Below are 20,504 nucleotides of genomic sequence, written 5' to 3'. Positions count from 1 at the left end.
AAAGCCTATTAAGAATTATTCTTAATATACAGTTCACAATACTTCAGCTTGTTATTCTAATTAAGTGATTGTCATTTTATCAGTAAAATACATACAATTCATATTATTTTTTTTGAAAGATTTCTATAAATGATTTAAATCATACTCGTTTCTACAATAATTATTTAAAAGTAATCCTATAGCTCCCTCTGGTGGCCATTATTGGTACTAAGAATTGCAAGCTTCATTTATAAGTTATGATAGTTTTAATTTTATGCTGGCTCTTGAAAATGATAAAGCTATGAAACTTACTGTGCTTCCTTCAAATGATGACTTCTACTTATATAAAAAATTATGAAGAGTTAGAATGAAAAATTTTAAAGATATAGTAAAATAACTATTGTATTTTTTTATGTTACTTTAATAAATTTCTATGGCAACACCATTTAAGCTATCCTAAACCCATTCGCAATTTAACATCTCAGTATATTGCCATCATGTTGAAAAAGGAGTATGGAGTAGTATGAGGATTTATCAAAAATCCACAATAAAATTTCTGAGTTCTGTATCAATCTGTGTTGTTGTTTGTTTATTTTTATCTTTTATTTTTCATAGGAAGATAACTGACACTTTACTCTCCTTTTTAATAAATGTGCTTATAAACCAAGGACAAGCTATTTATAGCTGTATTTATAAACTGCTTACTACTGACTATTAATATTGGGACAAGGCTTTATAAAGCATGAACTGACTATTTACTAATGAGTGCAGTTATTATAAAGTGTTATCAATGCATTTGCTAATGTTAACAAATTAGACATTATTTTACAGTGTTATCAAATCCTTAAATGACTCATAAGCATTTGTGAAAGTTCTGCTTGCATTACAGCTTAGTCTTGATCTGTGAGCTGAACAGATTTACTGTTACATCCATGAGATTATGTAAATTCAAATAAATATCATGTCACAGGATGTCAGAGGTCAGTATCAAATTAGTTTGAAATTATTATTTGCAGCACAAATAAGGTTTTTTAGGATTTTTAAAAATCCCTAAAACTGTCAGAAAAGGATAAGGCCTAAGATTTCTATGTGAGTGGCTAAATTTGTTTGTTTTTATAACTATAATGCATAAACTATGAAACTATACAAAATGTATAAAAAAGTACAAGTTATTGTTTTCCAATGTTTTTTATTTATTATTTTTTTTTTTTTTTGGATTTACATTTTAAAAAATTAGCCTAAGGCAATCATTCTAAACAGCTTGAATAAAACCTGTCAATATTTATTATAGACCACTATAACTGTGTATAATCTAACAAACAAGTTTATTATGAAAATAAAAGCGTGTACACCGGATAAATTGGACGATAAAGAAATTGCTAACAATAGTATACAATAGTTTTTAGGCGTTTAGATGCAGAAATGGAAAAATAAAATGTAAAATAAAATGTAATTGATTTAATTAAATATAGATTAAGTCTTGTTAGAGCAAAATAATAAATAGATACGTACACACATTAAACAAGCAGCCAAGATGAATGAGTTTAATTTTTTATATAGATTAAAATTGAAGACAGAAGCAGCTGGTATATGCGGTCACTTAATATTAAATTCCAGTAGATCCACTTTAGATTTATTTCTCAACAGTTTATGTTCACGTGGCTGTTTTCGTTTATATTCGCCAAGCTATTATGTATTTTGAAATAATCTTGTCCGTGATGTGTTCGTTCTTACGACGAAAGGCAGAATCCTGCAGCTCGAGAGATATATGTTATTCTGCCAGTCGCGCTTTCAAATAGTCTTGCACACTTAAACGGGTCACAAAAGACCTGCATTTAGCTCGTGTTGTGTTATAATGGATGTATTGTGTGCATTTATGGCAATAATTTATTTTAAAAAGCTCTTAAACAAGAATAAATTCGTTAGTTTTGAACTTGTGACACTGTGCGCGCTGATCAGAGGCAGTGATTTCAGATATAGGCAGCCGCGAATATATCATTTTCACACAAACAGTTCAAAAACATCTTAATTTAGCTCTTGGTGTGCTCTAATTGGTGAATTGTGTGATATCGCTGCAATACTTTATTTTTAAAAGCTTTAAAACAGGAATAAATTCGTTTTTTCTGAGCTCTTTACTCCAGACGCTCGTGGTCACAGCGGTGATTCATCTCTCCTATTTCTCACGTATCTCTGGCCAGAAATAATTTATCCATGAGCCCTGAACCGGTAATAATCATATATGTTGGTTTAGCTTGTCAGTGTGAATTAAATCTAAGTATTTATTTGTATTTTAACCGATTTAAAAATGAAACTAAAAGAGAGTCTCCTCCCTTTCAGTCGAATTTCCCTTTCAGGAATTGAACCTGTAGGGGCGCATTTTCTCTCAGACAATGTAAGTCTCAGCACATAATACTCAAACAGAGGGACAGAGTGAGATGAGATGTCTGACAGTTTTTTAATTTTCTGTTATCCATACAGTGTTGTAAAGTCATGAAACTATGCATATTTACTCAGAATAACTTTTTTTCTGTATGAAAAAAGGTTTTGAAGTGTTTGGAATTTAAAAATGCAGGAAAATTAATAGTTCCATCTTTATTGTCATTTAAAAAAATCACCACGACAAAACCATCCAAGCTATCCAAAACCCATTCACAATTTAAGTTCCTCAATGTTTTTTCAACATGTACACCAAGTTTGGTGTGTATAGTGTTACTCTCCTCTGAGCAGTATGCATTAATTCACAGCTAAATGTAAAAAACAATCCACATTCAAATCAAAATAGCCGACTTCCTGTTGGTCGTAGCTGATGACTGTGAATTAGAAAGTTGTCCGTCTTGATAAGAACAATTTTTGTACTGAGTTTGGTGTCTGTAGCTAAAACTAACCCCCTCACTTTTGACAAAAGGTGGCGCTATAGAGTGCCTCTTCCACGCCCTCTTATGAACTTTTGCCAGTGTCTAGCTGTCACTAATACTGATATGTGTTCTGAGTTTGATGAAATTCTAAGCATGTTATATGCCTCAAAATCACCTGAGAAGTATTCCAGTTTGACATGTTGCCACGGCAACAATATTTTTAGATATCAATATCCCCCCAGCAGATTTATATCGGCTGTGTTTTAACATTATTCTGATGAAGTTTGAAGCAAATCGAGTAAAAATAAGATGCTGAATTCAAAGCATTTTGAAAATGACACACTTCCTGCTGCCAGTTGGTGGCGCTATAACTTTGACTCCTAATAGTCACATATATGCGATCGACATCATACAATGAATAATCTGATGAAGTTTGATTAAAATTAGGAAATGTATGTGGATGGTATTAGACACTTCCTGTTTCTCAATTCTCGCCATAAATTAAACGCCTCGCTACGAGCAAACCGTTCGAGATATCAAAAATCCCCTGGCAATTTTTCATCCCCAATGTCTTGAGATCATGTTGACCGAGTTTGGTGGCAATCGAGTAAAAAACCTATGACAAGTATATCAAATTCCAGAGCATGCGCTTTTTACATAACTCTAAATAGCTGACTTCCTGTTGGGCGGAGCCTATGACATGCAATACGCAAGTTGTTCGGTACGATGAGATCTATATGTGTACTGAGTTTCATATTAATACGTGTAAGTATGTGTGAGCTATACATCAATATTAATGACTGTGTTCCAGGGGGCGCCGTAGAGCCCCTGTGCCACGCCCGGGTCCCAACCTCTGCAGGCTCCTAAAGGCCACAGATCCAAAGGTGTGTGCAAATTTCCAAGAGTTTTTGAGTATGTTAAGGACTCCAAAAGCCCCCACAACTTTGACGACAAATATGAATAATAAACCCTAAATAGCCAACTTCCTGTTGGGCGGAGCCTATGATATGCAATACGAAAGTTGTTTGTATTGATGAGTTCTATATGTGTACCGAGTTTCGTATGTCTACGTACAAGTATGTATGATATATGGCCCTCCATATTCCAGGGGGCGCTGTAGAGCCCCTGTGCCACGCCCGTGTATCAGTCTCTGCCCGGCCCTAATGGCCGCAGGTTCCAATGTGTGTGCCAATTTTCAAGACTTTTTAAGCATGTTAAGGGCCCCAAAAGCCCCCGTAACGTTAGAAAAAAATAATAATAATAATAATAATAATAAAAAATAATCCTAAGGAAAACAATAGGGCTCTCGCCCTCCAGGCTTGAGCCCTAATAATAATAAATAATCCTAAGGAAAACAATAGGCCTCTCGCCCTTTGGGCTTGAGCCCTAATAATCCTAAGGAAAACAATAGGGCTCTCGCCCTCCAGGCTTGAGCCCTAATAATAAGAATAATCCTTAGGGGAACAATAGGGCTCTTCGCCCCTTCGGGCTTGAGCCCTAATAATAATAACAAATAATCCTAAGGAAAACAATAGGGCTCTCGCCCTCCAGGCTTGAGCCCTAATAATAACAAATAATCCTAAGGAAAACAATAGGGCTCTCGCCCTCCAGGCTTGAGCCCTAATAAAAAATAATCCTAAGGAAAACAATAGGCCTCTCGCCCTTTGGGCTTGAGCCCTAATAATAAAAAATAATCCTAAGGAAAACAATAGGCCTCTCGCCCTTTGGGCTTGAGCCCTAATAATAAAAAATAATTCTAAGGAAAACAATAGGGCTCTCGCCCTCCAGGCTTGAGCCCTAATAATAATAATAATAATAAAAAATAATCCTAAGGAAAACAATAGGCCTCTCGCCCTTTGGGCTTGAGCCCTAAAAAAATAATCCTAAGGAAAACAATAGGGCTCTCGCCCTCCAGGCTTGAGCCCTAATAATAACAAATAATCCTAAGGAAAACAATAGGGCTCTCGCCCTCCAGGCTTGAGCCCTAATAATCCTAAGGAAAACAATAGGGCTCTCGCCCTCCAGGCTTGAGCCCTAATAATAAAAAATAATCCTAAGGAAAACAATAGGGCTCTCGCCCTCCAGGCTTGAGCCCTAATAACAAATAATCCTAAGGAAAACAATAGGGCTCTCGCCCTCCAGGCTTGAGCCCTAATAATAAAAAATAATCCTAAGGAAAACAATAGGCCTCTCGCCCTTTGGGCTTGAGCCCTAATAATCCTAAGGAAAACAATAGGGCTCTCGCCCTCCAGGCTTGAGCCCTAATAATAATAAACAAAGCAGATACAAGAGGGTCCTCGCACCTCGGTGCTCGGGCCCTAACAAGACAAAAAAATGTTTTTAAAGAAATGGATGGATGTGGGGATAACAAGAGTGAGAGATGTTTTATATGAATTTAAAGAAGGATTTTTACCGACACAATTTATTGTGGATGCAATGGAAGAGACAAAAGAAGATTACAGTGAACAAGAAATAAAAAATAAATATGAAATCATTAAAAATGCAATACCTAAAGAGTGGATTAAAATAATAGAAAGGATGGAAGGATAACCAAAAGAGAAATGTATTAATGTGAAATTAGGGGAAAAACTGTATGATTTTAAGGAATGTACTGTGAAAATGATTTATTGTGCTTTTAGAGATGATGTTTTTAAAGACCCGATTGTAAATGGATACTGGGTGCAGAAATTCAAAGATTTAAAAAAAGACTGCATATGGAGAAACATGACGGGGAAATGTATGGAAACAAAATTGGAATGTTTGGAGTATTTTATAAGGCATAAAGTGTTTTTTACTGATGTTATTTTAAATAAAATAGGAATGGAAGAAAATGCTCTGTGTAAACTGTGCCAGGAAGAAGAAGAGGGTATTTTACATATGTTTTTACAGTGTAGGGAGCTGGAGGACTTTTTAAGGAAATGTAAATGTTTAATTAAAGATGTGAATGAGGAGTGGGATGAAAATGTGATGTAATGGAACAGAGTTGTGATGTTTGGTTGGGAAAAAAAGTGTAAAAACAAAAGTTTCATCAATCTGTGTGTAATGCTAATGAAAAGTGCAATATGGGACCGAAGAAAGGTGGCTAAAAAGGAAAAAATTGTGTTGGATGTTTGCAGTGTGTTTAAAAGAAAAACAGAATTATATATTGAAAGACTGTATGTGTACTTTAAAGGTGTAAATATGTTAGACTTTTTTTATGATGTTTTTACCCCAAATGTTTGTTGTGTTTTAATCGATTTAATGTGGAAGTTGCCAGAAAGTGGAAGAGTTTATTAAATTATCGATGTAAAGGAAAGATGTGTAAAGACGATGTTCTGTATTTTCTATTGACTTTGTTTAATCTATTGTATTTTATTGATTGAAATTTCTAAAAAAAAAAAAAAAAAAAGGCTATGCCCGATCTCATCTGATCATGGAAGCTAAGCAGGTTTGGGCCTGGTTAGTACTTGGATGGTAGACCGCCTGGGATATATAATATATATATATATATATATATATATATATATATATATATATATATATATATATATATATATATATATATATATATATATTTATTATTATTATTATTATATATGAACCAGTGATTCATTTGAATCCCACCTCATGACTTTTATAAAATAATATTGTAATATTTGTTACAACTGTTTTACAAATTAATGTATCAATTCAATTAGGCTTTAATTTCTTAATTTTTAATATTTTTTTCAGATTTATTGGTGTATTAAATGTAAGTTGATCTATTAAAATGCATTCAACCTGTTTGAAATCCTCATTGCTTTTTTTGTTTGATGAATTCTTTAATAGCTGATTTATACTATTTTAAAATATATTTGTTTATTGATTGATTGATTGATCACAGATTATACAAGATAAGACAGGGAGCATCTAACAGTGTAAGACACCTTCACGAGGATGAACAAAATAAATGAACAAATAATAATAATAAACACAAGAGGCAAGAATCGAGACAAACAACTAGCAGATAAAAACATTATATATATATATATATATATATATATATATATATATATATATATATATATATATATATATATATATATATATATATATATATGGTGCTCTTGATGGTGCCTTTTTGCTTCATGATTTCATTGAAAAAACTCAGACATTCATCCTGACGTCTTTTGTGTTTCACAGGAAAAAGAAAGTCAAACGGATATGAAATGTCATAATGGTGAGTAAATGATGACAGAATTTTCATTTTTCTTTCCCATTTCACAGAATTACTGCACTCTGTGCAGAATATTATTTGCCGCATGAGTCAAGAGTTATTACAGATACATGACTTTCAGCTTTTGAGCTCATATTGCAGAATGAAGGGCTGATCTGCTCTTGACTTGCATCACATTTGCCTTTCCAACAGCTTTAAAGGGACATTCTGCTGTTTCTACTCAAACCATGTCAATAAAATATATTTTCTGCTTGCACAGGTCTTCATTCAGCAGAGCTCCAGGGGTCTTCCACGTCATACAATAATTTGAGAAAGGAAAGAATAATAATGAACAGAGCAGAATAAATAGTGTTATCAAAAAAGGGACAAAATGTTGTGCATGAGCTATTTAGTTGAAATGTCAGAGCTTGAATTCTTAGGTTTGCAGAGTCTATTCCCTGTAAGTCCAGTAATAACATTCATCCAAAGCTTCCCAGGAATATCATCAGCCCTTCCTGGGAAACACAACCCTAATGTACAGGAAAGGGAACAGTGAAGTCACATAGAAATCCTTAAAATGCCCTGTCCACCCATAGAGACAAATCTTCAAATCTGGTGGACATAATAAAGAATGGCACATGTTCAAAAGGCTTTTCTGCTTTTTTGTCTTCCCTAGATCTTGTGACAAGTCTCCTGTAGAAGATGATATTATAGGAACATTTGATGTTGATTTTTACTTCTACAAGTCTGCATATAGATTGCATATTAGTGATAAGACCCACAATCGAAAAGGGCATTAAGATATCTTTAATACTTCTTGAGTTACAGGCATGCAAACTTGAAAAGAGCTTTTTCCCATTTTTGAATGGTCACTATTAGCATATAATGCAACAAAGACAGCTAAAGTCATTTTTTACTAATAGAGCTACTGATCTCTGTGTAAAAATAATATAAAGATGCTGGCATCTTTCTTAAGTCATTTTACCCCTTTGTAATTTGGCTCTGAATCTCAGGTGAAAATTGTCGTTTTGACCCCCCTCTACAAAATAATGAATATCTCAGTAAATATTCATAATATTTTAGCTTTCTTCATCATTTCACCAGAAGAAAAAAAATATATTTTTAAATGCACAAGAAATGCCTTAGCAGTACTTATGCTTAATGAAGTTGTGTTTTAGTGAACTTGCATGAATTATTCACAAAATAAGTTTGTCAACTGAGCTGTAAAGTGTCTAAATTATAGTGTTTTGTAATTTTATGGGTGGATTTAGTGCAAATTGATCTGTTTAAATGTTGTCAACCTGTTTGAAATCCTTATTGCTTTTTACAAAAAATCCTCTGGTTGCACATTCTTATGATCTGATTTATATTCATATTTTATAAATTCAAATATCTCCTGTAGAAGACACTGTTATAAGAAATGTCTATGTCTCTGTATAGATTGAACTGTTTTCAGATTTCCTTCCATCATTTGGTAAAAATGAACAGGAAATGCATTTACAGCTTGCTTGGGATGGGAGCTTGCAAGCAACTGAATGGGAGGTAAAGCTTTTCTTTTGTGAACTGGTATTAATTATTCATAAAATATTGGTTTGTTAATTAAACTGGCAAGTGTCTCACCACTTTTAGGTGGAGGAACTGCACAAGGAAGTCCCAGGCAGAGCTGTGATGTAAGAGACAGTGAGCATATTACTGTAAAAGCATTTCCCATTCATTTAAACAACTGAGCTTCAGTAGTACATTTACCTTTATTCATTCAGCAGATGATTTCTTACAGAGCAAATGACAACATAACCAACAATAATAGATGAGTAGTAACTGAACAGCATGCCACAAGTCAGCAGGAGTAATGCAATCGTTCATGGATCCTTTACTTCTCTTTATTATCCATCTTTCCTACCCCGTCTCTCTTTCTCCCCTACATCTTGATTTCTCCTTACAGTATGTCTGAGCTGGCGTGTTGTGAGTCACCAGACATCAGTTTATCCGGTTTACGATCACGACATTTGATTTTACCCCAGTCATTTGGCCAGGGGAATAAACTGAGCAGGAACCACTTATGAACGTCAGTCATATTAGACATCGTATTTGGCTGTGTATGGAAGAGAGGCTTGGATCTTGGAGGAATATTTAACAAAGGCTTTCTTAAACCATAATTATGATCTTTTCAGGCTTTGTTGTCTTTAATTTGATGCCATGAGAATAACTGATGAGGTTTTCTGCAGCAGACGGCATCAACAATGTCTGACTAACAAAGAAATAGGGATCAGCGATTGATCCGTTAAGCCTATTTAATCAGTAAGGTGAAAGACTGTGCTTTATTGGGAATGGATGAAGACATGATGCAAAGCATAGCTGAAATATACACAATTTTGCGCAACCCTGATTCCTGTCCAAACCCTTGACCATGTTTTTTTGTACACCATGCTCTTTGGTTTGATTTACAAGAACACAAACCAGGCAGATCAATATAAAGTGAAGTGATGCATTTCCATGTTGAAAGTGAAAGTGAAAGTGAAGTGACATTCAGCCAAGTATGGTGACCCATACTCAGAATTTGTGCTCTGCATTTAACCCATCCGAAATGCACACACACAGAGCAGTGAACACACACACACACTGTGAGCACACACCCGGAGCAGTGGGCAGCCATTTATGCTGCGGCGCCCGGGGAGCAGTTGGGGGTTCGATGCCTTGCTCAAGGGCACCTAAGTCGTGGTATTGAAGGTGGAGAGAGAGCTGTTCATGCACTATCCCCAACCACAATTCCGTCCGGCCCGAGACTAGAACTCACAACCCTTTGATTGGGAGTCCAACCCTCTTACCATTAATCTGTTAATCTGAGTATCTGTCCAAACTGGAAAATTTCCAGTCGCCTGGTTTTGATTTCTGTGGAGTCATGCAGGTTTTGCACCCACAGTGAATCCTAAATCCTGATTGATAATGTGATTGCCTGATTTTATCATTTTGTGCTGAACATTTTACTCTTAGTTCGGATGGACACATTAGTTTCACTTGGAGGCCTTCGTTAGGACATGGTGACATGTATAATGCAGTTAGAATTTCTTTAACCAATTCTAATTACCCGAGAAGTGCCTTTTGTTCGCCCCTTTGTTGTCGTAGCCCATTGAAATAATCACAAATCTTCACACCTCATTGTTTATCAATACTGCCGCTCTGTAAATGGAGAAATGATTTCACAAAAGAGATGAGGCTGGGAGATAAATTACGCCGCCATTGCCATGAGCGCGTAGGATCTCTGTCTCTTGCTCACTCTCCTACAAATTGGTTTTCCCTCCAGTGCACAATCCATGATGGGGAAAACTCAATAGGATTAAAAATGGACACCCGCTCAGACCCCGTTTTTCAAGCGGTTGGCAGTGTTTTGTGTTAGTGCAGCGTAGGAGGCCAAAAGTGCGTGGGTGCGTGGCAGGCACATGAGTGAGCAGAGGCTCTGGATTCATCAGATATCTGCCGGCATGCGTTTTGCCATGCTGTCTGGTTGAATGAATAAATCACATGCTCTCATAGCTGCGCATCTGAATAAAACAATCTCCTTATTTAATGAGCACTAAAATAGTCTCGTTCCCATCCCAGAATCCACTCTATAGGATGCATGCACTCATTCTCTTACAAGCAAGAGTATGGAAAAGGAGTGGGTGGATTTTAGTGAACGGTGCTTGAATGGTTAACTCCACCCCTCCTCTCCCACCTCCTTCCTGTTTGCGCTTCGCTGCCCAGTCTCATACTATGGCATTTTACATCAGAGTGCAGCTGCAGCCAATCAGAAGCTCCGGGCTGCCCCCTCTGCTGCTTGACTCCACCCCTCCTTCTGGCCACATATATAGCAGTGCTCTTTCTGTCTGCCCGAGTGTTTAACGTGCTGCTGTGGGCTCGAGAGATAGAGAGCCGTGGCACTGACAAACCCCACAGACATAGTGAGTGGATCTCCACAATTCCTTGCCTAGATTGCATTTAGCAGCATCCTGTAGCAAGATGGGCTGCACCACGGGGCACTTCACTTGCCAACCACAGACGGCAGCAGCGGCCCCAACCCAGGAAGGCCAGTCGCAAGAAGGAACTCCTAAAGTCCCAGACGTGCTGTCGTCCCTAGTGAAGCTCTCGCAAGCCACGGGAGGGATGGAGAAGTCTTGGTACCGCTGCATCTTCCCATTTGGGATCATCTCGTTGGTGACTGGAGTGGCTGGAACCGGGGTAACATATACGTACAACGATCTCCCGCAGACCAAGGTGGTTTCTGTGGTCCTGTTGATCATGGGGCTGGTCCTGGTACTGATGGCGGCTGCTTGCTGGACGGTCCATAAGAAGAAGCGCAGGAAAAAGAAGGAAGGGGGTTCCTTCAGCTCCGAACAGTGTCCCTTGTGACGGCGGCCAAAGAAAACGGTGGCGGATAATAGACCGAGATCTCCGTCCACTCAGTTATCCGCGGTGGACAAGTCGCGAAGTACAGGTCCTCTCTGAGAATCCTGCGGAAAATACGACGTAGGCTGGCATGAGGGTTCACCGGATTCACACATGCAGTTTACCGTTGCTCAGCAGGTGTCTGGTATCAAAACAAGCCTGGAGAGGGACACACATCCCTGCACACACACACACACAGGACACTTAACACTAACCGCGAGCCTCTCGCATAGCCTCTGTTGCCATCAACGCTGCTGTTAGTCTCCTGCATTCCTGTTATGCTGAAGAAGTGGACCAGCGACGGCAACCGGACAACGCGACGTCACACGTCATTCTCCCATCTGGTGACACCGTAGCAATGTGCAAGCTTTTTTACGCAGTGGAACTTGAACCTGTGTCTGCAAGCTAGAACCGGCAGCTGCAGATCAGGATAGGACGAAAGCACAGACTGGAGAGGTCGAGAATGTGTCCGTCTGCATGTGTGTGTGGAATATGTGTGCTGGATTGACTTAAGAGACAGAACACCTGCTCAGCCTCTTTCGCCATCAGCCCTCCTTCAATCGTAGTCGCTAATGATTTAGGACAGGGGTGCAGCACCCGATATCAAGGACCCAAAGACCCAAGCTTGATATATTGGGAATTTTACATAGTGTAAAGTGTGTTAAAGGAGTTTTGCTTTGGATTGTGTGTGTGTGTGATTCTATCTGGCAAATCCAGGACTCTTCAAGGACCTCATATAGTTGGTATTCGGAAAAACAACAGAGGAATTTTATAACGCACACGGTTCAGAGAAAGGCAAGCAACCTAAGGGTCTTTTGTTCTGAGATAGCCTGCAAAGAAAATTCATTTCCTGTCTGACAGATGAACAGGATTACTTGAGGGGTGGCGGGGGGTACAAGGGTAGACAAGTCAAAAGTGTCAGTAGAGTTTTGTTCTTGTTCCAGTGCCTTGAGCAAGTGAAAGGACTTAGCATGGTACAGTAGCTCTGTTTCACCCCTCCGTCTCTCTTTTCCTATTCCAGTGCCAGCTTTAAAACTCAAACTCAGCTATTTTAGCATGGTCTCCTCACCCCCAAAAACAACACGCATAAATATGTCGTCACTTTGACCTGGTCAGAGCTCACAAAGGCTGAAGCTTACATCCGTTTTCACAATGGGAATACTGCTTATTTACATTGCCTTGATCTGGGAAGCATTTGGCACTCTTTGTTATGGATACAGTGGGTGGGTAACGGATAATGAATTATAGGGACAGTTCACCTAAAAATGTAAACTCTGTCATCGTGGTTTTGTTCCAAATCTGTATGACTTGCTTTATTCTGGGTAAGACAAAAAAATATATATTTTGAAACTGGGTTTCAAAACAACACTTTTGATGATCTGTTTGTGAAGAAAAAAAAAACACTGAGATTTTTCAAAATATCTTCTTTTATGTTCCAAAGCAGAAAGGAAGTCGTACCAATCTGAGGGTAAGGAAACGATGACAGAAATTTCCTTTTTGGGAAAGTTTAGCCTTCAGATAACTCATAAATCCTGTTAACACTAAAATTCGGAGACGGACAAAAATCCATACCAATTCAGAGGTTAATACCCTTTTCCTTACACAGAAAGCTTATCGATTGAAATGCTTTGACCGTGTTGAGGAGTGGTTTTGAGAATCCTTGTGCATGAGAGAAAGCAAAAAGTGACAGCATTAACAACCTTGAGTACTTCAAAAAGGCTGTTTTTATAAGCATTTAGCTGTTAGCCTATGTGCTAAGCTTGCCTTGAGGAAAATTGCTCTTTCATAGCTCAGATGAATTTCTCAGATGTTTCTCCTACAATTCCTTTTTGTGAGTCACAGGGTTTTTCTCTCGGAATGTGTGCTCACGGGAGATCTTTTGAAGAATCATGATTAAATTTGAGCTTTGAACATTGTTTTGTTTGGCTGTTGTTGTTCACTTTGCTGCAAGGAAATAATACTGATGCTTTTAATGCCTTTGAAAGTTATTGAAAATGACATTCCCCCCCAGATGAAGACGTTTTACCAACCTAAACAAGCTGCTGTCGAGCTTAACGCTAATCAATAGCCAGAGAATGTGCTGGGTTTCTGCAGGCATCTCAGACAAGACGTGTTAAATCTGAGGTAACTGATTTGGACATCACAGCCGCGGCCAATGGAAAAACAATCTCAACCTGTAAATCCCAAAACACATCCCAATAAATCCCTCCAGTCAGCAGATGTGCTTCAGTCAGACACCGTCTACTGCGTGCATAGCACATCTATCTATCTATCTATCTATCTATCTATCTATCTATCTATCTATCTATCTATCTATCTATCTATCTATCTATCTATCTATCTATCTATCTATCTATCTATCTATCACAACAATATGAAATTGCTAGTTATTATGCTTACTTGCTGATCTTCGCTCTCACTTCTCCCCTCTCAGGCTCATGTTTGTTTAGAGAAATTCCAGATGTGCGGATTGCATGATATGAGCGAATATTTTGATCAGACATGACAAACTCAGGATCGACAGTGCTGCTTTTATTCTGCACCACTTCTGTGTGAGAATCAGTTTAGTACGACCTCGAACGCTTCCCATCTACGTCCTCTCGAGCACTTACCAAACCGCAGGTAATTGCTCACAAACCGAGCATGACGTGTGGAACGGCCGTGTCCTAAACTCTAAACTCTGGTTAGCGTGTGAATGTTTGAGCAGGAAAGAGGTTGATTTAGAGGAAAGGGGAAAAGGCCACAGGAGGCGACTCTGGGCGTGTGATGGTCCGGCTAGATTACAGGAATCCTGGCAGAGAAGCTTTTCCTCCCTGCTCCACCCAGTCTTGAGTTTAGAGGCGGCCAGCGCTGACCTGTCCCGCTCCAACTGAACTCTCCGATCAATTACAGCAGCTCCCTTTCCTGCCTCATCACATGCGCGCAGATTCAGCGCGACTTCAGCACGCCTGCTTCCTCTCCGCTGAGAAAAGAAGGGCGGCTTTTAAAAAAAATAGGTAATGTTTGGCTGAACTTCAAGTTGTTAATTGAGTAGTGAGTAATTGCGATTTTTTTTTTTTTCGCATTTCTGATTATTATTTTATTATTTGCTTTTGGGAGTTTACATCTTGCCATGTTGACTTTTTTTCTTAGAATTACAAGATATACATTTTCCCTTTCCATTTTTTTTTTATAGTCTATCTCATAATTCTGACTTTTTTTCTTTTTTTTTGTGAATTTATATTTCGAAAAATAAATTCTCGCATCTGTGAGTTTATATCTCACAATTCTTGTTTTTTTCTCAGAAATGCGAGACTTAAACTCACAATTCTGACTTTTCTCACATTTTTGAATTTATATATCAAAAATATTTTTTTCTCACATTTGTTTGCGAGTTTATATGTCACAATTCTTACATTATCTCAGAATTGCGAGATATAAACCCACAGTTCTGAATTTTTTCTCACATTCGCAAATTTATATCTCGCAATTCTCACTCTTTTCCTTGCATTTGCAAGTTTATATTTTAAGGCATCATGTTTACATACTGCTCCTAAAAATTGGTTCTGGTTAAATTTTCTGCATTTTTTGCATTGTAGAATTTATTTTTTAACTTGCAAAAATTTCGGATGAGAATTTCGGACTCTTTTACAATTCTAACTTGAGTTTATATCTCACTATTAGTTACTTTATCTCAGACCTGCGACATCAAAAACCCACAATTCTGACTTTTTTCTCGTATTTGTGAATTTATAATTTGAAATTCTTTTTTTCTCACATTTGTGAGTTTATATCTCAACTCTCACTCTTTCCCTTGCGTTAACGAGTTTATATCTTAAGGTCCAAATTCATATCCAAAAATGTAAAACTTTAATCCAAAAATAAAAAACATTTTCCCCTCAGCATTGGACATCCTCCCAGTTTTGCTAGAAACGTAGAATGTGTTTTGACAGCTATGTCTTTCTGTTTTTATCAGCTGAACACTTAACATCTCTTTTCCTGAATTCACAATGACAGCTCAGGGAGGAAAAATGCATTTTGATATAATCTTTCTCAGCTAATTTAAAATTACAGCGTCTTGCATGGCTTTTAGATGTCCCATTTTGTTCCATCAAACAGCCTTTTTCCGAGAGGTGGGGGGTGGGGAAGAAAGGGGTGAATTATCCCTGTGAGGAGAACTTGAGCAGGGTAAATGGAGGCGCTAAATTGACTGTAGCATCAGATGGCAGGGTGAAGTCTACCAGATGTTCCCCAGAATTTTTTCCACCAATTAAGCAGCAAGAGTTTCCTGGAAAACCGCCTGGTCTGGGTTCTTCAATTATCCTCAGATTCAGCTCACACGGCGAGAACCGCACGGCAGGAATGTCAAAACAAATAAGGATGATCTGTTTCCTGTTTCACCAAGAGAAATATTTGGACCAATACGGGTCAGTGCGTCTAAAATAACCAGCTGGATCAATGCATGATTACTAAAATCTGTGCTCTGATTGGAAAGAGAATATTGAATTATAAATAAGCAAATAAGCATCAAATCTCTCATAAACATGCTGATGGAAATGCATGAACATGCATATTGAGAGAAAGATGTCACAAGGTTTTCTGGCTTTAACTGATGACATTTTAAGGTTTTATTATAAATAGGTCAGAAAAGTACTCTGTGCAGGCACATAAAAACATTGATCAAAGCATTGAAAAAGAATGCAAGCATGTTTCCAACAGTACCACTAGAGGCGCTGTAGCTTGCATTAAAGGGTTAGTTCAACCAAAAATGAAAATTAGCCCATACTCACCCTCAAGTCATACTAGGTGTATCTTCTTTCAGCCAAATTCAGTTATAGTTATGTTTCAAATTAGATCCTACAACATCGCTAATCAGTGTAATGGGTACCTGAATAATAATAAAAAAAATTGGGAGATGGAAATCATGTTAGTATTTTATTTTTTATTTTCACAATATTAATAATAACCAGTAATAATTGCATAAATATATATTATTTTAGAATAAGTAAACAAGGGACAATTTTGTATATTTCTTTTTTAGTTTTGGTCAAACACGTTTTTTTGGGGGGAGTATTGTTATAATTCCTTATCAGAATTATATATATATATATATATATATATATATATATATATATATATCACTCTAAATATATCACTTTACATCTTAGGGTTTTATTTTCAGTCTTTTGTCAAATCACTTTAACAAAAGCCAGTTCCTTGATGACATCATTGTACAGGAAGTGACATCATTTTTTGAAGTGAAACCAACCATAGATATGAATATACATATACATATACATATCTATGAAACCAATAGCACAACCATAATTTGTATTTTTTATGTGGGTAAGTATTATCAGTAGAGACAAATCGTTTCCTTTAGGAGACAAACATACATTCAGTTTAACCGCGAAAACCGCGTGACCATAACCGTCTGTTAACGCCTCAAAGAGAACAGATAATGTAAAATCTTATGTAAATATGACAAAATACATTCACAGACGTTATATTAAAAGTACATCCTCCGTTCAGTAACGTTACATGAGGCAGTTAAGACCTCCGTGTCCGAGGCGAAAACCGCGTCCGTTTTTTTTATATAACGTTAGATATAACGTTAAGCTCCTTTGTTTCCGCCTTTCATAAAACCTTCCGCCTTTCATACAACCGGGTAAACAATAAAAGATAACTTTACATTTTGAATATTTAACGTTACTTACCATAGTCTTTCACTCGCTTCTCGCTTCTATCACGCTGAGAAAATGGCGGCTGCTCGCACTGGAGACGTACGATTTTGACGTGACGTGCGTGCTCTCCTTCACGTCCGCGTCCTCAACCCACCCCCGCTGGGTTAAAAAAGATAGTTATTTTCAACCCAAACTTGGGTTAAAACATCCCAAAGTCCTATCCAACGGCCTCAACCCAGCAGTTGGGTTGAAAAAACAACTCAGCGTTTTTTAGAGTGTAAGCTAACTATCAGTCCCTCACAGATTAATTTCCATAATTTTTCCATTTCCTCATCATTGTGTAAGTAGTCAAAGTTTTATTTGTTAAAGTTAAAGTGCCTGATCTTGACCAGAGCATATTTCTGACCGTCTGTTTAACTACAACACAAGGATATTTATTTTTCTGAAGATTACACAGTTCAGTAGTCTTGTGTTAATGACCCTAAAGAAGAATTTTACATGGGCTGCTGTATCATTTTTGTGTTTATGTTATGTTTTCCTCCACCGAATTCACAAACGAGAGCCAATAAACACTGGCGATCAACTAGAACCCAGCAGAGAGCCACAACTACGCACTACTCCTACTATTTCCAACTATAGTATTGTTTCATGTTGCCATGGAAACACACACAAGGTTAATTCAGACCTCATTTGGACCCCTTCATTCTTCAGCAGGCACATACACTCTTGTTTAGTGATGCTGATTATTTGGTAGGTGTATTTCTAGGATTTACACAAGCTCCAGTCTGGATCCAGAACACCTGAGAAGAGATGATGCTGACCATCAGAGGACTTCAGATGATGCTAACCCTGAATCAACAACAGAACTAACAAATATTGCTACTTAATATGCAATCACATTATAATTGCAGTTAATAGTGTTCATCGTCTGGCTGACTATTTCTTTCATTAATTTTTCAGAAAATTCCTGTCATTTGCACGTAAACTGACAGCTACTACTAAAGATTTTAGAAACTTAATTTTCTGTAAAGTTGCTTTGCAATGATATGTATCATAAAAAGCGCTATACAAATAAACTTGCATTGAATTGAATTGAATTTCTCTTCCTTTAAAAGTGTTTTCTCAGTTATCTAGCTGCTTTGTATGGCATTTGCACCTTTGTTCCCAGACAGCAAGCAGTTTCGTCCCAGACCTGGCCCACATGGATTTCATATGGGCCGGTTCTGGGCCGAAACTGCTTGATGTCTTGGTCAGTTACCCGGATGTGCTGCCATATTCGAGATGTAATCAACCGCATGGACTGCAGGAGTTAAATTACAACTGAAGACATTGTTCTACTAATTTATAATGTCTAAACCACATAAAAAGCACGTGGGAGCTGCTAAATCATAGAGAAAGACTTAGTAAGCAGGAAAGTGTATTTGAAGTTCTGAACTGAGTCCTTCGCCAAAACACAATGTATTCTGGGTAATATTATCCATTAGTATGTGCACGGATCCATACTTCAAAAATGTACCGGAAATAGTAGACCCTCCAGGGACTTTTGGCATACTCTTAACATTCTATGCTTTGGGACACAGTTTATCTAATCTCACACACTATTTAGGATGGATGAACACTGGAAAAGAGGGACACAGAATTGGGCTGTTTTGGGCTAGTTTGATTAGCAATTGGGATGATTTTGTTTGGCAGACTCGGCAACCACCACCGGCTGAAAAGCCTTCAGACATTCGTTCAGATTTAAGTGAAGTCAAATGCTTAAGTGTGCAAAAAAAACAAAACAAACAAACGAACAAATAAACAAACAAACATCTTTTGTTTGTATCTGTTTGAGAAAAACAAACAGATACAAATATTGTATCACATAAAGGTAGGCTACTCCTGTAACTCAGTTAAATGAAGTTGTTTAGTGTTGTTTATATTCATTTACTTGTTGCTGCCAGTAATCTAATTCTCAATGACCACCTGAAGCACCTCTGGCTCTTCACATATCACCTTGTTAGATTACATGAGCTGGGTCAAATGCATCTGAGTTGCTTTCTTTAACAAGACGAACAGCTTTTATATGTCTTGAATATAATATATGCACTTCAGACAGTCGTGCATGGACTTGATTTACCTTTTGTGATATTAGTATCTGAATAAATACATACTTAATACATAATAGATACATAATAAAGGCTCACTCCATCCAAGAGGAGTTTGTTTCTATATGAGATTTGGAGAAATGTAGTATAACATCACTTGCTCAGCATTGGATCCTTTGCGGTGAAGGGTAGCCGTCAGAATGAGAGTCCTAAACAGCTGATAAAACATCAAAATAATCACAAAATCCTTTTTTTTTTTTTTTACTTTAAACCACTGCTTTTTGGCTAAAATACAGCCCTCTAAACATAATATTGCTTTCTTCAGGGAAAAGGTCATCTTGTCTGAATCAGGCGAGAAATATGCATCAAGCATTGTTTACAAACAAAACAGTCCAAAACAGTTCTGAACAAATATATTGGTAGATTTTAACATGAGAAGACAACAAGAGATGGACTGTTTCACTGGAGGAAGAGATATTACGGATTATGGACTTAAACGTCATTAAACGTCTTAATGATGGAGTTGTTTCTTACAAATATGCAGGTTTTTACTTCACAAGACGTTCACTGATAGACTGGAGTGGTGTGGATTATTGTGATGTTTTTATCAGCTGTTTGGACTCCCATTCTGATGGCACCCATTCACTGCAGAGGATCCATTTCTCCAGTTCTCCAATGTTCTGATGAAGAAACAAACAAATCTTGAATGACCTGAGGGGGCACACATTTTCAACAAATTTTCATTTTGGGAAAACTGTTCATTTAATTTTTTGGAACTCATCATATAACCTAACAAAAAATGACTTGAATTATGAAATGAATAATCATTCCATAATATGTGGTGTTTTCCCCCCTACTCTTTGTCTGTGGTGAAAGCCATTAATAATCCCTCTGTCACAAGTGACAGGCTCGATGAAAGCAAATCGTCAGCACTTTGTGATGGTTACCATGAATACAAAACCCTCATTTATGACAAAGTCTCATTATGACCTGCATCCTGTGTTCAGAACAGATCACAAACTGAGTGAAAGTCTGACATTTAGGGACACAGTTCCACCCAAACGCTGGACATATTTACATATGAACAGAGAAATACATTGCTCTTATGAAATAAAAGACGTTGTGTCAAAGAACTTACTTGTGACATCTTATAAACCTTGGAGTAAAAATAAATGTATTGCACTCCTTCCTCCCTAAAATACTTGATTCAGAGTTTTTAATGGCAGCGTTTTGCTATCAATATTTTTGTAAAATGATTCTTGTATTGACCTTTGACCTAAGCAGTCTGTTTCCTACATAGCTGGGCTGGTTTTATGTCTCTTGC

At 37.3% G+C, this 20,504-nt stretch overlaps 1 protein-coding gene across 1 annotated transcript; it reads left to right on the top strand.

Moving 5' to 3' along the window:
- The first annotated feature begins 10,900 nt into the window (after window positions 1–10,900).
- LOC127947291 (transmembrane protein 100-like) lies at window positions 10,901–13,346 on the top strand. The gene has a single exon (XM_052544303.1). The coding sequence runs from the start codon at window positions 11,005–11,007 to the stop codon at window positions 11,392–11,394; it is 390 nt and encodes a 129-aa protein (XP_052400263.1). The 5' UTR covers window positions 10,901–11,004; the 3' UTR covers window positions 11,395–13,346.
- The last annotated feature ends 7,158 nt before the right edge of the window (window positions 13,347–20,504 follow it).

The sequence above is a fragment of the Carassius gibelio genome, chromosome A25 (genome assembly GCF_023724105.1).
Source record: "Carassius gibelio isolate Cgi1373 ecotype wild population from Czech Republic chromosome A25, carGib1.2-hapl.c, whole genome shotgun sequence".
NCBI lineage: Eukaryota > Metazoa > Chordata > Actinopteri > Cypriniformes > Cyprinidae > Carassius > Carassius gibelio.
The sequence above is the reverse complement of the archived record's forward strand: the minus strand, read 5'-3'. Positions and strand labels throughout refer to the sequence as shown.

Bases quoted from the DNA above. Each gene is read 5' to 3' on its own strand.
- LOC127947291 (XM_052544303.1), top strand. From the start codon at position 11,005: ATGGGCTGCACCACGGGGCACTTCACTTGCCAACCACAGACGGCAGCA.